Source organism: Dendrobates tinctorius, unplaced genomic scaffold (genome assembly GCF_039654945.1).
Source record: "Dendrobates tinctorius isolate UK_male_01 unplaced genomic scaffold, ASM3965494v1 ptg000341l, whole genome shotgun sequence".
Classification (NCBI taxonomy): Eukaryota; Metazoa; Chordata; class Amphibia; order Anura; family Dendrobatidae; genus Dendrobates; species Dendrobates tinctorius.
Window position 1 is genome coordinate 2,360,973 of NW_027362007.1, and position 15,085 is coordinate 2,376,057.

At 41.4% G+C, this 15,085-nt stretch overlaps 1 protein-coding gene across 1 annotated transcript in view; it reads right to left on the minus strand.

The window, feature by feature from the left end:
- Positions 1-286: 286 nt before the first annotated feature.
- LOC141074880 (guanylate cyclase 2G-like) overlaps positions 287-15,085 on the minus strand; it is a 107,705-nt gene continuing 92,906 nt past the window's right edge. The window contains exons 21-23 of the mRNA XM_073562189.1: positions 12,547-12,638; positions 9,571-9,678; positions 287-2,108 (exon numbers count right to left, since the gene is read on the minus strand). Of these exons, the coding sequence (XP_073418290.1) occupies positions 2,085-2,108; positions 9,571-9,678; positions 12,547-12,638 (224 nt within the window). The 3' untranslated portion in view covers positions 287-2,084. The remainder of the gene's footprint in view (positions 2,109-9,570; positions 9,679-12,546; positions 12,639-15,085) is intronic.

Here is a 15,085-nt window from a genome sequence, read left to right on the forward strand (position 1 = left end):
GAAAACAATTTATTGAAGCAGAAAGGAGGAGATAATATTGCCGAGTGCAGGACTTTCTGGGTAAAAAAAATGAGAATTTGGCATCTGTGATTTTGATCACAGAGATCCGTGATCACGAGTATAAATGCGCAGGGAAGCGCTGGATCCATTCATTAATAAATGTCAAGAAATTTAGAAAATTTTAATTTTTCCAAAAGCTCTGAAAACATCATAACCAGATAATGAACATCAAGGATTAGAATTATTAGGAATGTCATTCTCAAAGCAGAAGGAAACAGAAGGCAGGTAGAAAAAGAATCATTTAATAGTGAAACCAATTTTTGGATGATCCTTGATAGTTAATATATTTAAGTAGGCCACTGCATTAAGAAAAAGGCAACATCCTGCTGAATGTAGTTTCAAATTAATTAGTAGTGATAACCAAACACAGTGTTGCCCCCTTCCTGATTTCCTATTCTTTTGCATGTCTGTCACACTTAAATGTTTCACTTCACCAAATTTAAACATTAGACAAAGATAATACAAGTAATCAGAAAATGCAATTTATAAATGAAGGTATTAATTATTAAGGGAAAAAGAAATCCAAACCTACAGGGTACTGTGTGATAAAGTGTTTGCCCCTCCTATTAAAACTTGAATTAAATATGGTTTATCAAATTTTGGGGAAGCTGAGCTCAAATTCCCTAGCCACACACAGGCCTGATTAATACCAAACCTGTTCTCAATCAAGAAATCTCTTAAATAGGACCTGCCTGAAAAAGTGAAGTAGACCAAAAGTTCCTCAAAAGCTAGTCATCATACGTGATCCAAAGGAATTCTGGAACAAATGAGAAACTTGAGATCTATCAGTCTGAAAAAGGTTATAAAGCCATTTCTAAAGCTTTGGGACTCCAGCGAACCACGGTAAGAGCCATTATCCAAAAATGGCGAAAACATGCAACAGTGGTGAACCTTCCCAGTAGTGGTCGGCGGACCAAAATTACCCCAACAGCGTAGCGACGATTCATCTAAAAGACACCACAACAACATCCAAAGAACTGCAGACCTCACTTTACTAAGTTAAGATCAGTGTTCATAAATCCACCATAAGAAAGAGACTGGGCAAAAATGGCCTGCATGGCAGAGTTCCAAGACAAAAAACTGCTGAGCATTAAGAACATAAAGGCTCGTCTCAGTTTTGCCAGAAAACAACTTGATGATCCTCAAGACTTTTGGGAGAATACTATGTGGACTGACGAGACAAAATTTGAACTTTTTGGAAGGTGTATGTCCCATTATATCTGGCATAGAAGTAACACAGCAATTCAGAAAAGGAATACCATGCCAACAGTAAAATATGGTGGTGGTAATGTGATGGTATGGGGCTATTTTGCTGCTTCAGGATCTGGTAGGCTTGATATAGAACCATGAATTCCGCTGTCTATAGTATAGTATATATACACTGCTCAGTACTACTTCTCCTGTCCTGTATATATACACTGCACAGTACCACTCATCCTGTCCTGTACATACACCCTGCACAGTACCACTCCTCCTGTTTATATTCACTGCACAGTGCCACTCCCCCTGTATATATACACTGCACAGCACCACTTCTGTCCTGTATATATACACTGCACAGTACCACGCCTCCTGTATATATACTGCACAGTACCACTCCTCCTGTCTTGTATACACTGCACAGTACCACTCCTCCTGTATATATACACTGCACAGTAGCACTCCTCCTGTCCTGTATATATACCCTGCACAGTACCACGCCTCCTGTATATATACACTGCACAGTACCACTCCTCCTGTCCTGTATATATACCCTGCACAGTACCACACCTCCTGTATATATACACTGCACAGTACCACGCCTCCTGTACTGTATATATACACTGCACAGTACCACTTCTGTCCTGTATACTGTTCTGATAGGGAATTTAGATCGTGAGCCTCAATGGGGACAGCAATGCTGATGTCTGTAATTTGCTGGGGAATCAAGTGAGAAAAATAAATAATAAAACGTATTTAAATGATCAAATCATAATCACTGACGGACCGATGAAGGTTCGAATTCAAGCTCCTGAGGTCATTATTCAGTGAACACTGATCTCTTCTGACTATGAGAATAAAAAAACAAAAATTGATAAATTAGTAACAATAAGAAATGGTATAATATACAACATATAGTGATATGGAGCCTACTGGTGTCTCCTGTATGTAATTACAGCTGGTATAACCTGGGCATCTGCTGTATATAATTATATATGTACAGCTGGTATAAAATGGGCATCTCCTGTATATAATTATATATGTACAGCTGGTATAACCTGGGCATCTACTGTATATAATTATATATGTACAGCTGGTATAACATGGGCATCTCCTGTATATAATTATATATGTACAGCTGGTATAACCTGGGTATCTCCTGTATATAATTATATATGTACAGCTGGTATAACATGGGCATCTCCTGTATATAATTATATATGTACAGCTGGTATAACATGGGCATCTCCTGTATATAATTATATATGTACAGCTGGTATAACATGGGCATCTCCTGTATATAATTTTATATGTACAGCCGGTATAACCTGGGCATCTCCTGTATATAATTATATATGTACAGCTGGTATAACCTGGACATCTCCTGTATATAATTATATATGTACAGCTGGTATAACCTGGACATCTCCTGTATATAATTATATATGTACAGCTGGTATAACCTGGGCATCTCCTGTATGTAATTATATATGTACAGCTGGTATAACCTGGACATCTCCTGTATATAATTATATATGTACAGCTGGTATAACCTGGACATCTCCTGTATATAATTATATATGTACAGCTGGTATAACATGGGCATCTCCTGTATATAATTATATATGTACAGCTGGTATAACATGGGCATCTCCTGTATATAATTATATATGTACAGCTGGTATAACCTGGGCATCTCCAGTATATAATTATATATGTAGAGCTGGTATAACCTGGGCATCTCCTGTATGTAATTATATATGTACAGCTGGTATAACCTGGACATCTCCTGTATGTAATTATATATGTACAGCTGGTATAACCTGGGTATCTCCTGTATATAATTATATATGTACAGCTGGTATAACATGGGCATCTCCTGTATATAATTATATATGTACAGCTGGTATAACCTGGGCATCTCCAGTATATAATTATATATGTGCAGCTGGTATAACCTGGGTATCTCCTGTATATAATTATATATGTACAGCCGGTATAGCCTGGACATCTCCTGTATATAATTATATATGTACAGCCAGTATAACCTGGACATCTCCTGTATATAATTATATATGTACAGCCGGTATAACCTGGACATCTACTGTATAATTATATATGTACAGATGATATAACCTGGGTATCTCCTGTATATAATTATATATGTACAGCTGGTATAACCTGGGCATCTCCTGTATATAATTATATATGTACATCTGGTATAACCTGGGCATCTTCTGTATATAATTATACATGTACAGCTGGTATAAACTGGGCATCTCCTGTATATAATTATATATGTACAGCTGGTATAACCTGGGCATCTCCTGTATATAATTATATATGTACAGCTGATATAACCTGGACATCTCCTGTATATAATTATATATGTACAGCTGGTATAACCTGGACATCTCCTGTATATAATTATATATGTACAGCCGGTATATCCTGGACATCTCCTGTATAATTATATATGTACAGCTGATATAACCTGGACATCTCCTGTATGTAATTATATATGTACTGCTGGTATAACCTGGGTATCTCCTGTATATAATTATATATGTACATCTGGTATAACCTGGGCATCTTCTGTATATAATTATACATGTACAGCTGGTATAACCTGGGCATCTCCTGTATATAATTATACATGTACAGCCGGTATAACCTGGACATCTCCTGTATATAATTATATATGTACAGCTGGTATAACCTGGACATCTCCTGTATATAATTATATATGTACAGCTGGTATAACCTGGGTATCTCCTGTATATAATTATATATGTACATCTGGTATAACCTGGGCATCTCCTGTATATAATTATACATGTACAGCTGGTATAACCTAGGCATCTCCTGTATATAATTATACATGTACAGCCGGTATAACCTGGACATCTCCTGTATAAAATTATATATGTACAGCTGGTATAACCTGGACATCTCCTGTATATAATTATATATGTACAGCTGGTATAACCTGGGCATCTCCTGTATATAATTATATATGTACAGCTGGTATAACCTGGACATCTCCTGTATATAATTATATATGTACAGCCGGTATAACCTGGGCATCTCCTGTATATAATTATATATGTACAGCTGGTATAACCTGGGCATCTCCTGTATATAATTATATATGTACAGCTGGTATAACCTGGACATCTCCTGTATATAATTATATATGTACAGCTGGTATAACCTGGTCATCTCCTGTATATAATTATATATGTACAGCTGGTATAACCTGGGCATCTCCTGTATATAATTATATATGTACAGCTGGTATATCCTGGGCATCTCCTGTATATAATTATATATGTACAGCTGGTATAACCTGGGCATCTCCTGTATATAGTTATATATGTGCAGCTGGTATAACCTGGACATCTCCTGTATATAATTATATATGTACAGCTGGTATAACCTGGACATCTCCTGTATATAATTATATATGTACAGCTGGTATAACCTGGTCATCTCCTGTATATAATTATATATGTACAGCTGGTATAACCTGGGCATCTCCTGTATATAATTATATATGTACAGCTGGTATATCCTGGGCATCTCCTGTATATAATTATATATGTACAGCTGGTATAATCTGGGCATCTCCTGTATATAGTTATATATGTGCAGCTGGTATAACCTGGACATCTCCTGTATATAATTATATATGTACAACTGGTATAACCTGGACATCTCCTGTATATAATTATATATGTACAGCTGGTATAACCTGCACATCTCCTGTGTATAATTATACATGTACAGCTGGTATAATCTGTACATCTCCTGTATATAATTATATATGTACAGCCGGTATAACCTGGGCATCTCCTGTATATAATTATATATACAGCTGGTATAACCTGGGCATCTCCTGTATATAATTATATATGTACAGCTGGTATAACCTGGGCATCTCCTGTATATAATTATATATGTACAGCTGATATAACCTGGGCATCTCCTGTCTGTAATGATATATGTACACCTGGTATAACCTGGACATCTCCTGTATATAATTATATATGTACAGCTGGTATAACCTGGGCATCTCCTGTATATAATAATATATGTACAGCTGGTATAACCTGGGCATCTCCTGTATATAATTATATATGAACAGCTGGTATAACCTGGGCATCTCCTTTATATAATTATATATTACAGCTGGTATAACCTGGACATCTCCTGTATATAATTATATACGTACAGCTGGTATAACCTGGGTATCTCCTTTATATAATTATATACTTAGAGCTGGTGTAACTTGGGCATCTCCTGTATATAATTATGTATGTACAGCTGGTATAACCTGGGCATCTCCTGTATATAATTATATATGTACAGCTGGTATAACCTGGGCATCTCCTGTATATAATTATATATGTACAGCTGATATAACCTGGGCATCTCCTGTCTGTAATGATATATGTACAGCTGGTATAACCTGGGCATCTCCTGTATATAATTATATATGTACAGCTGGTATAACCTGGGCATCTCCTGTATATAATTATATATGTACAGCTGATATAACCTGGGCATCTCCTGTCTGTAATGATATATGTACAGCTGGTATAACCTGGACATCTCCTGTATATAATTATATATATACAGCTGGTATAACCTGGGCATCTCCTGTATATAATTATATATGTACAGCTGGTATTACCTGGGCATCTCCTGTATATAATTATATATGTACAGCTGGTATAACCTGGACATCTCCTGTATATAATTATATATGTACAGCTGGTATAACCTGGGTATCTCCTGTATATAATTATACATGTACAGCTGGTATAACCTGGGCATCTCCTGTATATAATTATACATGCACAGCTGGTATAACCTGGACATCTCCTGTATATAATTATATATATACAGCTGGTATAACCTGGGCATCTCCTATATATAATTACAGTATATATGTACAGCTGGTATAACCTGGGCATCTCCTGTATATAATTATATATGTACAGCTGGTATAACCTGGGTATCTCCTGTATATAATTATATATGTACAGCTGATATAACCTGGACATCTCCTGTATATAATTATATATGTACAGCTGGTATAACCTGGGCATCTCCTGTATATAATTATATATGTACAGCTGGTATAACCTGGGCATCTTCTGTATATAATTATATATGTACAGCTGGTATAACCTGGGCATCTCCTGTATATAATTATATATGTACAGCTGGTATAACCTGGATATCTCCTGTATATAATTGTACATGTACAGCTGGTATAACCTGGGTATCTCCTGTATATAATTATACATGTACAGCTGGTATAACCTAGGCATCTCCTGTATATAATTATACATGCACAGCTGGTATAACATGGACATCTCCTGTATATAATTATATATATACAGCTGGTATAACCTGGGCATCTCCTGTATATAATTACAGTATATATGTACAGCTGGTATAACCTGGGCACTTCCTGTATATAATTATATACATACAGCTGGTATAACCTGGGCATCTCCTGTATATAATTATATATGTACAGCTGGTATAACCTGGGCATCTCCTGTATATAATTATATATGTACAGCTGGTATAACCTGGGCATCTCCTGTATATAATTACAGTATATATGTACAGCTGGTATAACCTGGGCATCTCCTGTATATAATTATATATGTACAGCCGGTATAACCTGGGCATCTCCTGTATATAATTATATATGTACAGCTGGTATAACCTGGGCATCTCCTGTATATAATGATATATGTACAGCTGGTATAACCTGGATATCTCCTGTATATAATTATACATGTACAGCTGGTATAACCTGGGTATCTCCTGTATATAATTATACATGTACAGCTGGTATAACCTGGGCATCTCCTGTATATAATTATACATGTACAGCTGGTATAACCTGGACATCTCCTGTATATAATTATATATATATGTACAGCCGGTATAACCTGGGCATCTCCTGTATATAATTACAGTATATATGTACAGCTGGTATAACCTGGGCATCTCCTGTATATAATTATATATGTACAGCCGGTATAACCTGGACATCTCCTGTATATAATTATATATGTACAGCTGGTATAACCTGGGCATCTCCTGTATATAATTATATATGTACAGCCGGTATAACCTGGGCATCTCCTGTATATAATTATATATGTACAGCTGGTATAACCTGGGTATCTCCTGTATATAATTATATATGTACAGCTGGTATAACCTGGGCATCTCCTGTATATAATTATATATGTACAGCTGGTATAACCTGGGCATCTCCTGTATATAATTATACAGTATATGTACAGCCGGTATAACCTGGGCATCTTCTGTATATAATTATATATGTACAGCTGGTATAACCTGGGCATCTCCTTTATATAATTATATACACTCACTGGCCACTTTATTAGGTACACCATGCTAGTAAGGGGTTGGACCCCCTTTTGCCTTCAGAACTGCCTCAATTCTTCGTGGCAGAGATTCAACAAGGTGCTGGAAGCATTCCTCAGAGATTTTGGACCATATTGACATGATGGCATCACACAGTTGGCGCAGATTTGTCGGCTGCACATCCCTGATGCGAATCTCCCGTTCCACCACATCCCAAAGATGCTCTATTGGATTGAGATCTGGTGACTGAGGAGGCCATTTGAGTACAGTGAACTCATTGTCATGTTCAAGAAACCAATCTGAGATGATTCGAGCTTTATGACATGGCGCATTATCCTGCTGAAAGTAGCCATCAGATGTTGGGTACATTGTGGTCATAAAGGGATGGACATGGTCAGCAACAATACTCAGGTAGGCTGTGGCGTTGCAACGATGCTCAATTGGTACCAAGGGGCCCAAAGAGTGCCCAGAAAAAATTCCCCACACCATGACACCACCACCACCAGCCTGAACCGTTGATACAAGGCAGGATGGATCCATGCTTTCATGTTGTTTACGCCAAATTCTGACCCTACCATCCGAATGTCGCAGCAGAAATCGAGACTCATCAGACCAGGCAACGTTTTTCCAATCTTCTACTGTCCAATTTCGATGAGCTTGTGCAAATTGTAGCCTCAGTTTCCTGTTCTTAGCTGAGAGGAGTGGTACCCAGTGTGGTCTTCTGCTGCTGTAGCCCATCTGCCTCAAAGTTCGACGCACTGTGCGTTCAGAGATGCTCTTCTGCCTACCTTGGTTGTAACGGGTGGCAATTTGAGTCACTGTTGCCTTTCTATCAGCTCGAACCAGTCTGCCCATTCTCCTCTGACCTCTGGCATCAACAAGGCATTTCCGGCCACAGAACTGCCGCTCACTGGATTTTTTTTCTTTTTCGGACCATTCTCTGTAAACCCTAGAGATGGTTGTGCGTGAAAATCCCAGTAGATCAGCAGTTTCTGAAATACTCAGACCAGCCCTTCTGGCACCAACAATCATGCCACGTTCAAAGGCACTCCAATCACCTTTCTTCCCCATACTGATGCTCGGTTTGAACTGCAGGAGATTGTCTTGACCATGTCTACATGCCTAAATGCACTGAGTTGCCGCCATGTGATTGGCTGATTAGAAATTAAGTCTTAACACACAGTTGGACAGGTGTACCTAATAAAGTGGCCAGTGAGTGTATGTACAGCTGGTATAACCTGGACATGTCCTGTATATAACTATATGTACAGCTGGTATAACCTGGGCATCTCCTGTATATAACAATATATGTACAGCTGGTATAACCTGGACATCTCCTGTATATAACTATATATGTACAGCTGGTATAACCTGGGCATCTTCTGTATATAATTATATATGTACAGCTGGTATAACCTGGGCATCTCCTGTATATAATTATATATGTACAGCTGGTATAACCTGGGCATCTTCTGTATATAATTATATATGTACAGCTGGTATAACCTGGACATCTCCTGTATATAACTATATATGTACAGCTGGTATAACCTGGGCATCTTCTGTATATAATTATATATGTACAGCTGGTATAACCTGGGCATCTCCTCTATATAATTATATATGTACAGCTGGTATAACCTGGGCATCTTCTGTATATAATTATATATGTACAGCTGGTATAACCTGGGCATCTCCTGTATATAATTATATATGTACAGCTGGTATAACCTGGGCATCTCCTGTATATAATTATATATGTACAGCTGGTATAACCTGGGCATCTCCTGTATATAATTATATATGTACAGCTGGTATAACCTGGGCATCTCTTGTATAATTATACATGTACAGCTGGTATATAGATTATTCTTGGCATCAGATACTTACTTCATACGAGCCACAGAAAGGATCTTCTGTATCAGCTGGAAAGTCAGGTAGGGGCATTCGGAAGCCAGATTTACCTTTCAGCCAATATGTCCTCTGTTTTCCTTTCCCCTAAGAACATTTTATTATTTTGTATGTTATCTGCAGATGATGCCCCCACGTTTTTTACTGTTTACCTTTTTGTCATGCAAATAAACTATTTTCACCTTGCACAAAATTTCCATTATTTTTCGTCACATCCATCAATTGTTTTTTTCTTTTTTTTTAGGGAGGTGTTGGACATAGCGTGGTTTCGCATACCAGCTGTTTCTCTGATAAGACTGATTTGTTTGTCGGGTCGGTACGATTACAGCGGTTCCAGATTTATATTGTTTTTTATACTTTGCTGGTTTGGACACTAAACACAGTACTTTACAAAAATCAATTTATTTTACCATCTCTTTATTCTGAGAGCTGTAACTTTTTTACATTTTTTGGCGAGTGAGTTATATTAGGGCTTGTTTTTGCAGGACGGTTTGGCGTTTTCATTTTCACCATTGTTATTTACATATGACGTTTTGATCACTTTTTATTCAATTTTTTATGTGTCATCAGTATGATGCAAAAGAGACATTTTTGGCATGTTTACTAATTTTTTAATGGAATAAATAACGTGACAGTTTTAGAGATCAGGTTGTTCCGGACATGGCGATAACAATTATATGTACTTTTTTTTTGCTTATTTTTGTCTTTACACAAAAGATGCATTTTTAGTGATAATAAAGCTTTTCATTACTTTTTTCGCTTTTTTTTTACATATTTCATTTAACTTTTTTTTTTCTTTTTTCCTTAGTACCACGGTGGGACACAAATACGTTTCAGGGTGCGACAGTAACTACCTGTGATTATGATCGCAGGGTGTTCCAAGTGCTAAAGGGTGCGTCCTCTCTCCCTTTTAACCATTTAAAGGGAATCTGTCACCAGAAGTTGGTGGCCTATGTAAATGGCCTGTGTCCGGTCCGATGTGCGGTGTTTCTTCTTCTTTCTCCTCCCCACCGTGGCCCCCGTCCCCGATCTTTGTCGGTATTAGAGAAGTTCAACTCCATAGTTCGCGCATGCGCAAAGCAATCTTGCTTCGCGCACGTGCAGTATGCTTTGCCCAACTGCGGGCAAAGACGAAAATCATTACTGCACATGTGCCGGTACACTATGTCCCGGAAGTATTTCGCCGTGTTGCGGGACATAGTGTACCGGCACATGCGCAGTAATGATTTTCGGCTTTGCCCACAGTTGGGCAAAGCATACTGCACGTGCGCGAAGCAACATTGCTTTGCGCATGCGCGAACTATGGAATTGAACTTCTCTAATACCGGCAAAGATCGCGGACGGGGGCCACGGATGGGGTGGAGGAAGAAGAAGAAAGGCCGTCCATCGGACCACATAGGCAGCCAACTTCCGGTGAGATTCCCTTTAAATGTTGTGGTCATGATTGACAGCAGTATTTTAGGGGTTAATCGGCCCTGATCAGTTTCAAAACCAGTTGAGGTCGAGCTGATCTATGCAAGTGACATCTTCAAGATTTTCACCATCTGAGCGGAGCTTCACCCTTATTCCTCAGCGGTGTGAAACAGCGTATCGGCAGTGGTTAAAGGGTTGTTGTCTTTCAGCAAATGAATGTCGCCAGATGAAGATTATTATAAAGAAATAAGCCACGATGTGCTCTCCTTCCTCGCGTCAGACATACAGTACACTGTCACTAGCTCATCAGGCCTGCTACGATGTGGGGTGGCAGAGAACAGCACAGAAGAGGATGCTTTCTCTCCTCTCTCCAGCAGGATAGTGTGAGAGGCGGGGCAGAGAATAGAGGCACTGATTGGAGAAAGGGCAGCAGGTGTACTCCAATCACAGGGGAGGAAGGAGAAGGATATCAGGAGACAACACGCTAGTTTCCCAGTCTCCCTGCAACGTCTAGCATCTGCAGCTGAGGGTAAAAGTGCTGTGAATGGAGCAGACACAGCAGATAAGGCTGGAGTCACACCAGCGTATGGCATCGGCTCCTGCTCTGCTGCGAGTGTGATCCGAGTGTCAGATGTCTGTGCACCGATCCTCCTGCACGACAGAATCACAGCACAGGTGTGGAGGAGAGGGAGAAAGTAATTTCTCCATCTCCTCCATGGCCAGACTTGGCGTATATTGGACTGTACTGGGATGACATCTGTGTGCTGTCTTATACCTGCATGGGCACGTGTGAGCCGAGTATTGCCGCCCATCACAACATGCGGCCGAAATGGCATGAGAAAATAATGGCAGATGGGATCTGCCCCATAGTATACCGCTGGGCTGAGTACAATGCAATGTTTTATCTCCTAGCACTCGGCCGTGTGAAACGGTAGTGTGACTCCGGCCTTAAGGTCCCGTTACATTTAGCGATGCACCAGTGATCCCGACCACGATACGACCCGGTCAGGATCGCTGGTGCATCGCTAAATGGTCGCTAGTGAGCTGCCACACAGGCAGATGTCACCAGCGATGCAGCAGCTGTCGGCGGTCGTCACTTACCTGTCACACGCAGCGAGGGTGATGTCTTCCGCCGCGTCCATGGAGTCGCTCGTCGTGTGCCAGCAGGAAGCCGACAACGAGAAATGGACCATCCCGTTCTCGCGCAATCAGTGATATCCAGCGGGGAGCCGGGTTGGAGGTAAGTGTCACATGTAGCGAGATCGCTACCGATATCGCTGTTGCATCACAAAATCAGTGACGCTTTAGCGAGATCGCTAGTGATCTCGCTATGTGTGAAGGTGGCATAAGGCTCATTTTCTGACTCCCTGCAGCGCCCCCCCACTGAAATATGGCAGCCGACACCCTGTGTAACCAGACCAGTCGCACATAGCTACAGTAAGGCTGGCAATGAACTGGAGCATACAAGAAAGTGTGACTGGCGCGTACAGGGAATTATGACGTCAGATTAGCAGGAGATAGCAGATATCTTGCGGCTTTTACCTTCACTTGGATCCATCCTCTTTCAGATAACGAATATCCACCAATTTGCTTCAAAGCGCTGGCCGAGGTCTCGGAGATGTGAATCCTCAGAGCTGTGGATGAATCACATGTTTATGAGCTGTAAATATGTTCTAAAAAGCAGGACATAATGAAAAACCATGAGCAAATAATGTGCGCTCCGCCAAACACACGATGAAAAATACTGTAATGACGTAAGGGACATTAGCACCATACAGTGCAAGATAACAGTGCCATACAGTGGACAAATAATACTGTCATATAGTACCTACATGATAAAGCCATACTAAAACTCTTGTACATGCCCTCATCATCTCACGCCTTGACTACTGCAACACTCTCCTCTGTGGCCTCCCTGCTAACTCTCTTGCACCACTCCAGTCTGTCCTCAACTCGGCTGCCCGACTAATCCACCTCTGTCCTCGCTACTCCCCTGTCTCTCCCCTCTGCAAATCCCTCCACTGACTCCCAATTCCCCAAAGAATCCAGTTCAAACTACTAACACTGACCTGCAAAGCCATCCACAACCTGTCCCCTCCCTATATCTCTGAACTAATCTCCCAATATCTTCCCTCACGTACTCTTCGATCCTCCCAAGAACTCCTACTCTCCTCCACACTTATTCGTTCCTCACACAACCGCCTCCAAGACTTCACCCCTATCCTCTAGAATTCCATGCCTCAACACGTCCGATTATCCACCACCCTCGGATCCTTCAGACGGAACCTGAAACCCATCTTTTAGGCTAAGTTTACACATTGCGGAACTCCCGCGGAAGTCACTGCGAGAATTCCAGAATGCCATTCTGCGGGAAAATCGCATTTTAAATTCCCGCGATTTTCCCGCGGAAAAACTAGCGATTTGCAAGCGTAATTTAGCTTGCAGAATGCTAGCGTTTTCCAAGCGATCTGTAGCATCGCTTGGAAAACTGATTGACAGGTTGGTCACACTCTTCAGACATAGTGTTTGACAAGTGTGACCAACTTTTTACTATTGAGGCTGCCTATGCGGCATCAGTAGTAAAATCGGAAGGTGAGATGCCGGAAGGTGAGAATAACAATATTTTTTATTTTAATTCTATTTTTTTACAGGGATATGGTACTCAGAGCCCGGAGGACACTTGTGGCGCCCCTGAGCATCAGTCGCCACAGAGGTACTGCACCTTCTCCTAAGGTGTAGTGCCCCACCATCCTGGTAAGTTGGGAGCTCCTTTCTACACTCCAACACCTACACCCGCTCACAGGATAGTTCAGCAAAGGACCAGATTGCAGCTCCATGCTTAGAGGGTAGCAGAGCACCTTTCGTGGGTCCTTGCTTCGGAACATGAGATGTGCTGGGAGGTGGGTGGAGTTTAGATCCATGTAAAAGGTTGGGAAGGTTTAGAATTACAAGTCAGTCCCTTAGGGGAGTTGGGTGAAGCACAGTCAGTCAGGAGAGTCTGAGGACGGGTCCGAGGAGAAGGAGAGAGACGTAGACCTGTAACCTAAGCATCCATACGAAGGAGAGACAAGTACGGAACGAAGGAGCAAAGAGAACAGAGAGGAGGAGTAGGTTGGATCGGAACCCTGCCTATAGGTTCTCAGTGCAAGGCCAGGGCCCGGTCCCCGAGGTTGTATGGACACTTATGGTTCTGCAGCAGACACCGGTGGAGTAGTTGGCTGTAAATGCACTACTCCCATCCAAGACTTGGGACACAACAGCAACACGGATAGAGAGCCGGGATCCAGGAGCATCCCCAAGCAGGCTACAGCTGTCTGTCATACAAGTAGAGTTCTAGGAACATCTAGACAGGAGGCATTCGAGGGTTACTAAGTACTGGAGTGCTCCACACCACAAGGCGCATTGGCGGAGTCGTTCAGGAAAGGCACATGTTGGCGGAGTGTTGGAGAGGAGAGCCCTGACTTGCCCGGGAGGTTGATTGAGTCTTTACCCCGGAGGACATGGCACGGAGGCAGGCACCAGTGTGTATCACGGACTGTGAGTAAAGCTTTGAAACGGCAAGCTCTGGTGTCCTCCTTTCCTTCGTCGCTAACACCTTCAGCATCGCTACATCTGGGTACCAGCATCCACACCATCCTGCACTTCTCCAGATCCATTGCACCTACACTGCCCTGGGACTACAGCTACACATGTGGGGAGCTACTCCATCCTTGCTGCGCTACACCATCAGTCCCGGCGGATCTGCATGCAGCGTTGGGTTAACATCTTACTTGCCAAACACCACAGGTGGCGTCACGAACTATTATCCCATTAACTACTACATTCCCCATTACTTGAGCGCCCAGGGCCACGGACCGGGTCACCGCTGCTGTGACACATCCCCCTGACACCGGCCCGGTACCGAGTACCCCACGGCCCTGGGAGGGCGACCCAAACTCTCCTCTCCTCCGGACCGTTTGTACCATCCGCAAATGTTCGGCTTCCTTTTTGCATGGTGGGCACAGCAGAAAGCCATACAGTGCTCACATAATACTGTCATATAGTACCTACATGGTAAAGCCATACGGTGCTCACATAATAC